Below are 13,917 nucleotides of genomic sequence, written 5' to 3'. Positions count from 1 at the left end.
ACCTAACAAGTTATTGTATGGTGGGTGTAATTTACTCTTCTAGAAATTACCAGGTAGAAAAATAAAAGGTACATATTTTGTGGAAGATATATAACAGGCAACAACAGGGAGAGGACGAAAGAGTGCGTTGGTATTATTAGGTAAAAGGTATTTTTTTGACTGCGTAGGCTTCATGCATGTTTCACATGATTTTGTAATGTGCATACTCATGTTCAATTTTGGAGCACACGTGCATCATGCCAACTTCAATGAATATAGGAGGAAGAAACAATGGTTTAGGAAAACACTAAACCCATGCATATGTAATGGAGTAAAATCAAGTTTCATATATGTATATAAAGCTATATTAGGTTCTTTATATTGTTTGTAAAACATGAAGTAAGATAATTTGCTCTCGTACAATAGGAAATCTATCATTGATGTTGAAAAGGGCTTGCTATTTGTTGTAGAAAAACTGGGTAAGTGTGCACACTAATACGAGGGTTCGAAAGAAATATCACATTGATTGAATGACTCGGTGTTTATCACAGCAGTTGGAATAAAAAGGGAGATAATATCCATACTATCTAACTACATCATTCATCAAACAGACTATCTCAATGGACATGTTCCTAAAATATGTTGAACGTCATGGTCTCATGGACGCGCACATCGGCACATACTAACAGACCAAGCAAGCTATGTTGCAAAATTTGTGTCATGGAGACGCGTCAAGCGGTCAAGCCTGCAGTGCTTAGCTCGGGCAACCACATAGCAGTTTATAGAATTAGCAAAGAAGCAACGATGACAACGATGTGGGTTGAGCAGAAAACCATCTTCAGCATTTAATATTCAGAAATCTTATTGTATTGGGACTGGCCAAGCTATTTGCACGGATCATTATCTGTAAACACTGTGGTTAATATTGCGCCGTGTGCACACCTAGTTGGACAACCAATCCATCGTTTGAGATTATCACCCTGTCATAAAGAGTTATGTTTTTTTGTTGAGCAAGGGAAAAACTTTAGATTTTGTTAGGTCTTGGTATCTTAACTTAACCTGCTGGCACGGAGACTTTGACAGGTCCTGACCAAATGCGTGGATGCTCGACGACATGTCCCTCATTTGCTTGTCACCATCATATCTAGTGACCCGCTGCCCATTGTTATTGTGCCAGATTTCTCCCAGTCGTCCCTGCTCCAACTCTTGCCTCACCTATATATCTTGTAAGCAAGACTTCTCTGCATCTCCGAACCTTCTCTGCTACCTCATGCCCTCCCATCAATTCTTCAAGGCTCCCTGCTAGTCCCCACTGAAAGAGAGAGGCACCAATCTGCAATTCGATAGCTGCTCTCTTCCTTGTAGGTGCTGCATTATGGGAGAGAGCCCAAGCCTTGCACAAGTCAGCACTCTTCCATTTCCATCCCTGTGTTTGTGCTTGTCTCAGTGACGTGAACTCATCGTCGTTCCTCTGTTCCAGATGATCTGGCCAAGATCGGCAGCGGCGAGCAGGGTTCATCGGTTCGTCTCCGAATTCCTAGGCTTGGAGAAGAGCATCATGCGAGAGGGGCAGGGAGAGACCATCAAGTACAGGTGAGCGCCCATTGCAGCACCTTGCGTTGATCAATTCAGCTTGTCAATCCAATTGCAATCGGCAAACGAGTTTCCATGACCTGATGCAGGGTGTTTGCTGGTACGTGGAACGTCGGCGGCGAGGCGCCACCGGATGATCTTGATCTGGAGGGTTGGCTGGACACTAAGGCCGACTCGTACGACATCTATGTCCTCGGGTAGTTTGCTATCGATCCTGCTGACTTACCATGATCTCTTACCAGTGTTGTCGTCAAGTTGCTGTAGTAAGGATTTGTGACGTCAATCTGCACGATGCAGGTTCCAAGAGATCGTGCAGCTGAACGCGAGGAACGTGCTTGGGCCGAAACAGAGATCGGCAGCCATGAAGTGGCAGCTGCTCATCGAGGACGCATTGAACAACAGGAGGAGCGCACAAGACGGAGGAGGAGAAGAAGCAATGGATCAAGAACGGGACGTGTTCAGGTGCGTCATGAGCAAGCAGATGGTCGGCATCTTCGTCTCGGTCTGGACGAGGAGCGGCCTCCGCCGGCACGTCCGCCACGCCGGCGCCTCCACCGTCGGCGCCGGCGTCCTCGGCCGGCTCGGCAACAAGGTAAGTGGCAGCTCAGTCCCACGCACGGTCTACTCCGGAGGAAGAAGAAGGAGAAGCACTAAGGCCCTCGCATGACGGCGTGCGTACGCTATCTATGCAGGGCGCGGTGTCTGTCCGGTTCTTGCTGCACGACACGAGCTTCTGCTTCGTCTGCTGCCACCTGGCCTCCGGCGGCGAGGTCGGCGACGCGCTTCGCCGGAACGCCGACGCGGCGGACATCCTATCGAGGACGAGCTTCCTCAACAGCTCCGGCGGCGTGCCGGCGCCGGTGGACCTGCCCAAGAAGATTCTTGACCATGAGTAGGTTGCCTGAGTTCCGAACGACGACTGAAGCTCCTAATGGCGATCGACAACAACAGCTCGCTGATCGAATAATCCTCTCCTGTGTGCTGGCAGCCGCGTGGTGTTGCTCGGCGACCTCAACTACCGGATCGCCATGGACGACGGCGAGGCGCGGCAGCTGGTGCGGGCCAGGAAGTGGAGCATGCTGCTGGAGAACGACGAGCTGCTGCTCGAGCTCTCCGAAGGCCGGCAGTTCTACGGCTGGCGCGAGGGCGTCGTCACCTTCGCCCCGACCTACAAGTACCACCGCAACTCCGACAAGTTGTACTGGTGCGCCGACACCGGCCATCGTCGTCAGAGGCAGCACCGCGCGCCGGCATGGTACGGTCTGACGGCCACGTGCTTTGTGCCATCCTGACTGAATCAATAATCTTGCAAGAGTGAGATGTTTTTGCTCTGACGCTGTTGCTTCTGCTGCCAATTGTTTGCAGGTGCGATCGGATCCTTTGGCGCGGGAAGGGGATTAGGCAGATTCGGTATGAGCGTTGCGGCGGTTACCGCCTCTCCGATCATCGGCCGGTGAGGGCAATGTTCCACGCCGTGTGCGAGGTGGTGGAAAGCAAGCATGGTTGAGCTGCAGGCTTCTGTGGTCTGAAATTATTAACAAATGAGGACGCTGTAAATGTTAGAGTGTTCAGTGTTCACAACACAGAAATTTCACTTGAAACAGCTCGATTCCTGCATCCAGCTTTAAAGTTGGGCCATCGAAGAAACTCCTAAGGCTTCAGCCTGGGACAAAGGTCACGCAAGTAGGAAAGATCCATGTATATTTTCTGTTCTTTTCCTGCTGAACGAGTGGAATGCTAGGATCACTGCCCAACTGATTCTCTTTCAAACGGGATACAGCTTTGTATGGACCACTTCAAGGAATATTTCCTGTCTTTACGCCAGTTTTATTAATGGTTTGAAGATGTTTCTCCGCTCAAATTTATCAGACATGTCTACAAATTAAAAAACGGTATACAACGATAATATTGTGCAGATTTTTAACATAAGTGAATACTAGATATTTCTATTGAGTTGCATGCACCTAACAGTTGAACCTAAAGATGGACAAAATTCACTCATACTTCCACAATTTCTCTGATTCTAAAATGCTCCAATTGGCGTTAGGTATTTGTCAACCCCCATAAGAGTAAGGCAATGCATTTTAAAATTTATCAAGAAATAGTGACGTTTCTTAGCCTTGGCCTTGACCTTGGGTGTTCAGACAGATCGATCAGAAGAAGATAAGAGACAAAACTGCCTTTAATATTAACTGCCCTGCGGCATCAGCAATGTCAACAAACATGAGCCACACATCAAATTGTTGGTGGTTACCAAGCTGCGAGATATTTCCCGGTGCAGCAATTCATGGCCTCAGGTTTCTGCAGCATGCTGGGACCATGGCCATGCAAGTAGGCATGATTGAATAGCAACATATATGCGTTCACATGTTGGCTGCTGACACATTTGGAAAGCAGGCAGCCCTAACTAATCTCCATCGTCATTATTTGGGATCCTCATGTATTTTAGGACCTGCAAATCGTGCTTTGACATGGCACTAACTTGTATTATTTCTGTTACGATCCACGCATTAGTTTGTTCAGTGAATTGTTCAGTGAATGCCAATTGGAAAAATGGCAGCAGTGTGGCCAGTGGTCGTACGTCATTTGGTGCATGCATGTTGAATTTGCAATGCAGTGCGATACACTATTGAGTCTCTCTCTATTTTCTCTTCCCCTTTTATTTCACAGATCTTGGATGTGAAACCTATATCCTTCTAATATAATGTTCAGGTCGGCGTAAATGTAATGTTCAGGGGCGTAAGCCTACAAAGCTCGCTGGATCATTTTTTTTATTTATGGGCCCTACCCCAACTTATATGGTACATTGTTGAGTATACAAAATATAGGTCGTTTATGACATGGGCATGGTATACTAGTTGATACTTTATCAAGTAGAAATTTCTGTGGATATACAATATTTTAGAGCGTTTTAACAGTGGTTTAAAAGTACCCCTTGTTGCTACTTTTTTCTGTGATTTTGGTCCACCATCTGATTTGAAAAATAATTACAAAGTTAGTCTAAAATTTCTCAATATTTAAATAAAAAACTAAACATTAAAAAAATGTTTTTCATGGTGACTTTAACATTATCAACCTTACATAAGAACTTATAGTAATAGACCTGTGGAATTTTCGTTCTTTGAATGGGAATGAGATGAGCCTCGTATAAAAAAAACATAAGAACTTATATTTTGGATAGAACTAATAAGTAGCATGTATGCGTCCATGCCAACGGACCTACATAGTGAGACGACGGTCCTTTGATTTTGGTTTGGTAGTGAGATGGTACGGGGTTGTCCACCTTACATGCAGATAAAGCGACGAAGCGCTGAATTGGCGGGGCTGTATAAACAAATAGTGTCGGCTTCGCTACAACTTTTTTTTTCAAAAGGAATTATCTCTGGTCTCTGTGACCATACACAGCTAAATTTTTACAACATTTTTAGCACAAACATTGATCACCAATATCTTGCAAAAGAGCACATACTCCATCCTCCTTGGTGAAAATATCCAAAACAATGACATGCTCTACTTGCCACACAACTGTCCCCCTTGTGTTCTTATGCTGCAAGAGCGCTAAAAAACTCGCAGCTAATAGGCTTTGCTACAACTACATTGGCAAATACGGAGGCATATACAATCGACGTATCTCTCGGTCATCATCGAAACCGTACGTGTGGTCTACGAGTCCTAACCTTTCGCCATCAAACAATTTAACAGCCGGAGAATCTTGTGTGAAGCACATCTCTTGCGGAGACGGTCGGACTCGATCGAGCACATCCGGACTCAGAGCCGTGCTCCCCCGGTTATGTCATTATTAGTAGCATAAAACCGCATGCACTGAACATACACGTCATCAGTAAATGCAACTGACGACGACGTGCATGCAGCTAGCTAAGGTAGACAGAGGTCACCGATATGATGCTACCGTGGCGTCACCAGATCAATATCTCGTCGTGGCCGTGGGCACGTTGTCATTGTACGCGCCACATAGACCGCGCCACGTCATGCATATCTAATGGATCGCGTCGCGGTTGGTCCATCCGTGAGATGATGATTTCCTGTACGACGAAAGCAGAGGCAGGGGGGCACACGTGTGAGCCCCGGACACGGCTGGGGTGCTGTAGCCATCACCACAAAGCTACCTGCTCATCAACCACATCCATGGCGTGCCTTCCTCCCATGGTCCTAGGAGTGGAGGGGACAAGACAATCATCGTCGACGTCGACGCCACGCCACGTATCGGAGGCGACACGTGACGTGGAGCCCAGCTGGTGGACACAGCAGCCAGTCGCTGGGCTACACGATCCGCACTCTAAGCGCCGAGGGATTCTGCTAGCTGCGATGTATCTGAAGCAGCTTTCGGATTCGCCGGCCCGGCTTTGCTTTCTAGGGTTTCATGAGTGTGCACTCGACGGTTTCGAGTAGTGCAGAGAATTATTAGGTCACCGGTGCCGTCCGAGGAGGAACAGTTGTTCAGAGCTTTTTCTGGGGACCGGCCGGGGCGCCGGCATGATCGATCGCCACACCATGGTGGGGTGGGGTTCGGTTCTAGACGCTTCGGTTCAGACAGGTCGAGAAGCCTTGGAAGCAAACTACAGTGGTGGCAGTACGTGTGGTACCACACTGCAAGTTTGGTGAGTTGGCCGCTACGTCTATTCCAGTTCTGAAACTTTCCGAAATCCTTTGATTTTGCTCGATGTACAATTAGGAGTGTGCTGGTTTAACTAGTTCCAGTACGGATGGTAAAAATTTAAGCCACCATTTGTTTGAATTTTAGACGGATAGGTAGAATAAAAATATATATATCATTAGTGGCATGCAGCTACTTCTTTGCTCGGTAAGAATTAGGCCCCCTTTGGTAGGGCTTCTCAAGGTGATTCTCCACCGTCTTTTGGTGAAGCCCTGGTAGGGGCAATTTCAAAACGGCTCCAACACCGAAACCATGGAGAAGCCGCAAAACGACTTACACTAGAGAGGAGGAGCCAAAAAAAAGGTGGCTTCACCGACTTCTTCTCTCCAAGCATTAAGTGATTATAAAATTACCCATATTGCTATTGAGAAACCGTTTTACCAAACGTTTTGCAAAACGGCTTCAACTCCATTAGAGAAGCTACTCCACCAAAGAAGCTAGAGCCAAAGCCGTTTTAGGAGGAGCCGGAACTCTTCCAAACGAGGTTTAGTCATGGAGATGAAAGGCTACCAAATGCTACGCCGTGTGATAAGCATGTAGTATGTACATGGTTGAGTTAAATAGGCTGAAATGCTTGCATTTCATTATTTAAAATATACATTAAATTAAATAAGTCAAAAAATAAATAAATAACCATATATGTTTTCGAACCAGGGATGATCATAAGTCATAACGTATGCAATATATATGGTTATTTATTTTACTCAATACTTAGCATAATATTGATGGCCCGACATTGTGTCCGCATCTGACTTGTTATTGCATATAGTCGATCGTTCCATGCATATTCATGACTGAAAGTTTCGCAGTAAGGTAAGTGCCACCGTTCAATCAACCGTGGGCTCAACCTCAAGACCGCTGTGCATTTCAAAAGGAGATGAATTGACACTTGGCAGTGAGGATCGGTGTAGAGGTGACACGTGGTGTGATCAAGTCGTCCCTGCCTGATGACTGATGAGCTAGTGCAGGAACCGTCATGCACGAACAAAGCTGCTAGTGCTGCTCAAGCAGACCAGAGGTGAGGGGGATCGGGAGGGGACAACTAACCACCTACCGGACTCCACGTACCGGATGCCACACGTGCCGTGTAGATGGCGGTCGAATGGCAGGGTTACACGCCAAGCACTAGGGCGTCTTTTCTCTCGCGGAAGGGCTGCCTTTTTAGTCTCGTGGACGTGCAGATGCAGTTGCGGTGCAATTTGCTGCAGGACACAGGGCCGGGTCTACTGATGTTAGGTCATCATTGTTGATACCTATAAGCTTGAAGGACGAACGCTTTGGAGCTTAGGGACGAATTGAATGGCCACCCCGCTGCTGGGATTTGGTTCTAGGGCTGAGCTAGACGTTTCCATGCAGCATGTAGGAGCAGCTTCGCAAAAGAAACCAGGTCCTTATATTGTGTTTCGGTACCACGCAGGATCTTATGTGAGTGAACTGTAACTGATCTCATCAAAATAAAGGTCTCGTTTCCCAACCCCTTTTTGTTCCATGTAGTAAGAAGGGAATTCCATCGTCGCTGATAGTAGGGACAAGATGGCGACTAATAACATGGTAAGTTGGTAACTCGATCGGAGAAGCCAATGCTCGTCCTGTTGGAGGTATGCCCTAGAGGCAATCATAGAGATGATGATATTCCATTTGTATCCATGATTTGTATATTGTGTTCATTGAATATCCATTAAAGGCTACTTGAATTGATTTGCAATTATGTGAATTGTATGTGAAACTCTTTACTTGTATGGTTATTCTAAAGTTGTCTCTAGTCGGAGTTCATGTGAGGACACACATGAATATTAGACTAGCACATGTATTAGTTGATGACTATGTTTCACAAAGTCATGGACATGGAGATGTTGAACTAATAATGTGGACACATGTGGAGACATGTGTTAGGACTGACCCAACACGAGAAGTAGTTCTCTCTTTAAACAACATATACGCTTTGTCCTTAGACCTGAGATTGTCGCATGTATTCTAGATGTGGATCGACCTACTTAGGGGCTATCAAACGCTACGCCGTAAAAGGGTAGTTATAAAGGTAGTTTTCGGGTTTGTCAAGAAGCATGCTATGAGACATGTTCAATCAAGATGGGATTTGCCCCTCTCTGATTGAGAGTGATATCTCTGGGCCCCTCGAGTGATCGGATCCGAAAATGCATGGCCATGCTACGTACGGTTAAGAGTTAACCTACAAAGGGATTCCGAATCACAGGATCGAGAAAGAGCGGTCGGCTTGAAGCTAGACCAAATATCGTGAGGCAAAGGGAATAGCATGTATATTATGTTGTGATGGTTCGTCTGATATGATCTTCGTGTGCGTATAGGAGTTGGCACGTCTTGCTAGAGGCCGCTACCGACTATTGGGCCGAGTAGGAGTACTCGGGCCATGTCTATACGTATCCGAACCTATAGGGTCACACACTTAAGGGGCTGGAAGCCCAATTCGGATCTGATCCGAGTTGGATTAGGTTTAGGAGTACTAATGGGCCTCGGATCCAGAGGCCCATCAGGAACCTCTATAAATAGAGGGGTGGGGGCGCCCTAGGGTTTACACCTTTTGGCTGAACACTCTTGCCGCGCCTCCCACGCCCTCGCCTGTTGCAACTCGCGGATCTAGCAATCCGGCTTGCGACGCTTCCTCCCTGCACGTGTGGATACCTTGGAGGTGTTGCGCCTGCAGCACTTGGACGAGCCGCCGACGAGCCGACGACGAGCCACGACGAGCCGACGACGAGCCGTGGTACCGGAGGCGATCTTGCTGTGCACGTGGACGAGCTGCTGAGGAGCTGCTGCACTGATCGACTACGTACGACTACGTGATCGTCTTCACTGCACCGACGCATATCTACATCTTCCGCACCAGTAGTGCGTCGAGTGGTAATCCCGTGATCCTTATACGGCAGTTCTTCCTGGTTATACGCGGTAGAAAATTTTGATTTGCGCTAGTGTAGCCTACCTCGTATCCCAACACCTCCAGCATCAAGAGCCGTAGCTGCTTAGTTTTGGATTCGGGATGTGTGCATATGGAGATATGCGAGTTCTCTGTTTGATCTATGTCCTGATTTCGTGCCCTTGCTGCAATGGTAGTGTAACGACATACTCCTACCGGTCGGTTTCCGCCATCGGAGTTAAGTGATACACGTAAATCCAGTTGCAGTGAGGGAAGATCAATATGATTGGTCAAATCGAGATCCAGGGTCATACGCCAGGCGCATTAGATGTGCAATAGTAGATAGGATCTACTGCCGGGGTCGGGATTTTGCCGTATGCGTATGCTTCGGTAAATCAGCCGTAACTTTTCGGTACGATCTCAGATCGAGGCGATTTCTATACGAAAATTGATCTACAGAAAAAGTTACACATGAATTTCAACGGCTTTGCCGTTTTCGGCGAAATTAGATTTGCCAAATTCGGCTTGGAAGATGGAGTTTCGGGCCTCCGAAGTTTGGAACGTTAGGACGCCTAACTCTATTTTGCAGGATGTATGCATGTATCTTGTGATCAGTATGGCCCCCTTGTGTATGTGATGCATGTGTGTAACTAATTCGTGACCTGCGTGTCGCGCGTACGGCAACACGGCAGGAGCCATATGTGTTGTCACTTTATTGTAATTAATGGTCTGCGTACCAATCTGTGATGATCCAAGCAACTATGTAATCTTCATTATTAGATTCTTTACTAGCTATTAGGCGTAATAGCATGCTCTAGTTCTTGGAGGACTCATCACCAGGAGGATGGCGCACATGGAACATGGAGATGGAGATCACCATGGTGAACAGGTTCTATGGAGATGGAGATCACCATAAGAAAAACGGGCCATACTGTGTCACAACTGTGTGAATGCTATTCTGTTTATGTTTTACTTTCTGCATGCTGTGATGTTAGAAGTAGAACGATCCCTCACAAAGTTTAAGTTAGTATGCCCTCCCAACTAAAACTTGCACCGTCCCATGTCTTGTACAATTAGTGGTGGGTCTATGAAATTAGGGTGCCACTAGTTTTCCTTGACTAGACGGGTTTGTGTCGGACACTTACACGCATAAGGGTTGGTTTGCTTAACGAGGTCATCTTAACGGTTAAGGACCTTGGGGCATAAAGGTTGGGCGCCGAGACATGGAGATGTCACCCAACAACAGGAGTCATATGTGATATGATTAGCAAAAGTTGCTTACCGATCTACCTCGTTTGCTAGCGGTGATGCTAAAGCTCACTAGTGGACTTGTTAGTTGTGGATCCTGAATCACTAAGTTTCAATAGAGGGATATTGATTTTAGTGGGAGTAGATTCTGTTAAAATAGTTTAATGTAATTTGCTTTATCATGGATACGTTTGTCTTAGTGTATTTTGCATTACTTTTGTTGTAGATTAAATGGCACCTAGCAACACCACCACATCGTTTGCTTTGCGTTCGGTCCTTGAGAAGGACAAGTTGAATGGAACAAACTACTCGGATTGGATCCGTAACCTGAGAATTGTTCTCAGGGCTGAGAAAAAGGAAGATGTTCTAGACAACCCACTACCAGAAGAACCTGCTGAGGATGCACCCGCTGCTGCTAAGAATGCTTACAAGAAAGCATGTGATGCTAACCTCGAAGTAAGCTGCCTTATGCTTGCTTGCATGGAACCCGAGCTGCAGATGCAGTTCGAAACAAACCATGAGGCGCACGATATGATCGTGGCGCTTAGAGACATGTTCCAAACACAGGCCAGGACTGAAAGGTTCAATGTGTCTAAGGCCTTTGTTGAGAGCAAGCTAGCAGAAGGCGCAGCAGTAGGACCACACGTAATCAAGATGGTTGGTTACACTCAACGGTTGGAGAAGCTAGGCTTCCCACTGGGCCAAGAGTTGGCCACTGATTTCATTCTTTCGTCTCTTCCTCCTAGCTATGGGAACTTCATCTCGAACTACCATATGCATGGGACGGAGAAGGGTCTGAATGAGCTGTGTGGCATGCTTAAAACAGCAGAGGCTGACATAAAGAAAAGCGCTAGTACCAGCCATGTGATGGCGATACAGAACAAGCCCAGCTTTAAGAAGAAGGGCAATTCTTGGAAGAAGAAGGGCAAGGCTGGAACGTCCAAGCCAAACCCACCGCCCAAGGTTAAAGCTGGACCTGGACCTGCTCCACTTGGTCACTGGAAGAGAAACTGCAAGCAGTACCTAACTTCGTTGAAGCAAGCAGTACCTAACTTCGTTGAAGAACGGCGGAAGTAAGAGTACTTCTACCTCAGGTACGCTTGTTGTTTATGTTATTAATTCTTGGGTATTTGATACCGGATCGGTTGCTCATATTTGCAATTCGATGCAGGGAATGATAAGAAGTAGAAGCGTGGAAAGAGGAGAAGTTGATTTCCGCGTGGGCAATAATGCAAGAGTTGCTGCTTTGACCGTCGGGACGATGCAACTCCACCTCCCGTCAGGATTTATTATGGAGTTGAATAATTGTTATTTTGTTCCTAGTTTAAGTCGAAACATTTTATCTCCTTCATGTTTGATGAAGGATGGTTATTCATTTGCGAGTGAAAACAATGGTTGTGTGATCTCTAAGAATAATATGTTTATGGCTTTTGCACCCATTGTGAATGGATTATTTGTTTTAAATCTTGATGGTTCACCTGTCTGTAATGTAAGTGCTAAAAGGCCTCGGCCTAATGATTTGAGTCCTACCTACTTGTGGCATTGTCGTTTGGGTCATATAAGTGAAAAGCGCATGAAGAAGCTCCATTATGATGGACTTCTAACTTCGTTTGATTTTGAATCATACGAGACATGCGAGGCTTGCTTGCTAGGCAAGATGACCAAGACGCCTTTCACAGGATTTCCTGAGAGAGCAGTAGACTTGTTGGAACTCGTACATAGTGATGTATGCGGACCAATGAGCACGACGGCTAGAGGAGGATTCCAATACTTCATAACTTTCACTGATGATTTTAGTAGATATGGCTATGTCTACTTGATGAGGCACAAGTCTGAAACCTTTGAAAAGTTCAAGGAATTTCAGAATGAAGTTGAAAATCAGCGTGGCAAGAAAATTAAGGCCTTACGATCTGATCGTGGAGGCGAGTATTTGAGCCACGAGTTTAGCAATCATCTAAAGAGTTGCGGAATTGTTCCACAACTTACGCCGCCTGGAACACCTCAGAGAAACGGTGTGTCCGAGCGACGTAATCGAACTTTGTTAGACATGGTTCGATCAATGATGAGCCAGTCGGACCTACCGTTGTCATTTTGGGGATACGCTCTAGAAACAGCAGCTTTCACACTAAATAGGGTACCATCTAAATCCGTAGTTAAGACACCATATGAGATATGGACTGGAAAGGTTCCTAGTCTGTCTTTTCTAAAGATTTGGGGATGTGAAGTGTTTGTCAAGCGACTTCAGTCGGACAAGATCACACCCAAGTCGGATAAGTGCATTTTCGTGGGATATCCAAAGGAAACTTTGGGATATTATTTCTACAACCGATCAGAAGGCAAAGTGTTTGTCGCTCGGAACGGGGTTTTCCTAGAGAAAGAGTTTCTCAAAGGAGAAAAGAGTGGAAAGATAGTGCATCTTGAAAAAGTTCAAGATGAGCCAATCTGGCAAGAATCAATGAGTGATGCTAACGTAGCAGAACAAGTTGAGATACCCATGGCAAGAGAAGCACCGCCACAACCACGAAGGTCGGCAAGGCTCCGCGAAATGCAGGAAATATTATTGTTGGACAATGATGAGCCTGCGACATATGCAGAAGCAATGATGGACCCAGACTCCGAAAAATGGCAGAGTGCCATGCAATCCGAAATAGAGTCCATGGGAGACAATCAAGTTTGGAACTTGGTTGACCCGCCTGATGGTGTTAAAGCCATAGAGTGCAAGTGGATCTATAAGAAGAAAAAGGACATGGATGGAAATGTTCACATCTATAAAGCACGACTTGTCGCAAAAGGTTTTCGACAAGTTCAAGGAGTTGACTACGACGAGACCTTCTCGCCCGTAGTGATGCTTAAGTCCATTCGGATTATTCTAGCTATAGCTGCATATTTCGATTATGAGATATGGCAGATGGATGTCAAGACAGCTTTCCTGAATGGAAACTTAGCTGAGGACGTGTATATGATACAGCCCGAGGGTTTTGTCGATCCGAAAAATGCTGGAAAGGTATGCAAGCTTCAGAGATCCATTTATGGATTGAAGCAAGCATCTAGGAGTTGGAACATTCGTTTTGATGAAGTGGTCAAAGGGTTTGACTTCACCAAGAACGAAGAAGAGTCTTGTGTTTACAAGAAGGTTAGTGGGAGCTCTGTAGTATTTCTAATCTTATATGTGGATGACATATTACTGATTGGAAATAACATTCCTATGCTTGAGTCCGTAAAGACTTCACTGAAAAATAGTTTTTCGATGAAGGACTTAGGGGAAGCGGCATATATTCTGGGCATTAAGATCTATAGAGATAGATCGAGAAGGCTTATAGGTTTGAGTCAAGATACTTACATTGACAAAGTGTTGAAGCAGTTCAGCATGGAAGAGGCAAAGAAAGGGTTCTTGCCTATGTCACATGGCATACATCTCAGCAAGACTCAGTGTCCTTCGACTGCTGATGAGCGGGATCGCATGAGTAGAGTACCATATGCCTCGGCTATTGGATCTATCATGTATGCAATGATAAGTACTCGTCCAGATGTT

At 46.0% G+C, this 13,917-nt stretch overlaps 1 protein-coding gene across 1 annotated transcript; it reads left to right on the top strand.

Moving 5' to 3' along the window:
• Positions 1-1,212: 1,212 nt before the first annotated feature.
• LOC101782602 (type IV inositol polyphosphate 5-phosphatase 9) lies at positions 1,213-3,433 on the top strand. Its single transcript, XM_004973409.3, has 7 exons — positions 1,213-1,381; positions 1,460-1,572; positions 1,662-1,769; positions 1,870-2,164; positions 2,265-2,464; positions 2,561-2,827; positions 2,938-3,433. The coding sequence occupies exons 1-7, from the start codon at positions 1,355-1,357 to the stop codon at positions 3,077-3,079; spliced, it is 1,152 nt and encodes a 383-aa protein (XP_004973466.1). The 5' UTR covers positions 1,213-1,354; the 3' UTR covers positions 3,080-3,433.
• Positions 3,434-13,917: the final 10,484 nt, after the last annotated feature.

The sequence above is a fragment of the Setaria italica genome, chromosome VI (genome assembly GCF_000263155.2).
Source record: "Setaria italica strain Yugu1 chromosome VI, Setaria_italica_v2.0, whole genome shotgun sequence".
Lineage (NCBI taxonomy): Eukaryota > Viridiplantae > Streptophyta > Magnoliopsida > Poales > Poaceae > Setaria > Setaria italica.
This window is presented reverse-complemented; position numbering and strand designations above follow the sequence as displayed.

Coding starts and splice junctions, on each gene's coding strand:
- LOC101782602 (XM_004973409.3), top strand. CDS start 1,355: ATGGGAGAGAGCCCAAGCCTTGCACAA. Junction 2,165..2,264: donor TCGGCCGGCTCGGCAACAAG/GTAAGTGGCAGC, acceptor CTATCTATGCAG/GGCGCGGTGTCTGTCCGGTT. Junction 2,465..2,560: donor AAGAAGATTCTTGACCATGA/GTAGGTTGCCTG, acceptor GTGTGCTGGCAG/CCGCGTGGTGTTGCTCGGCG.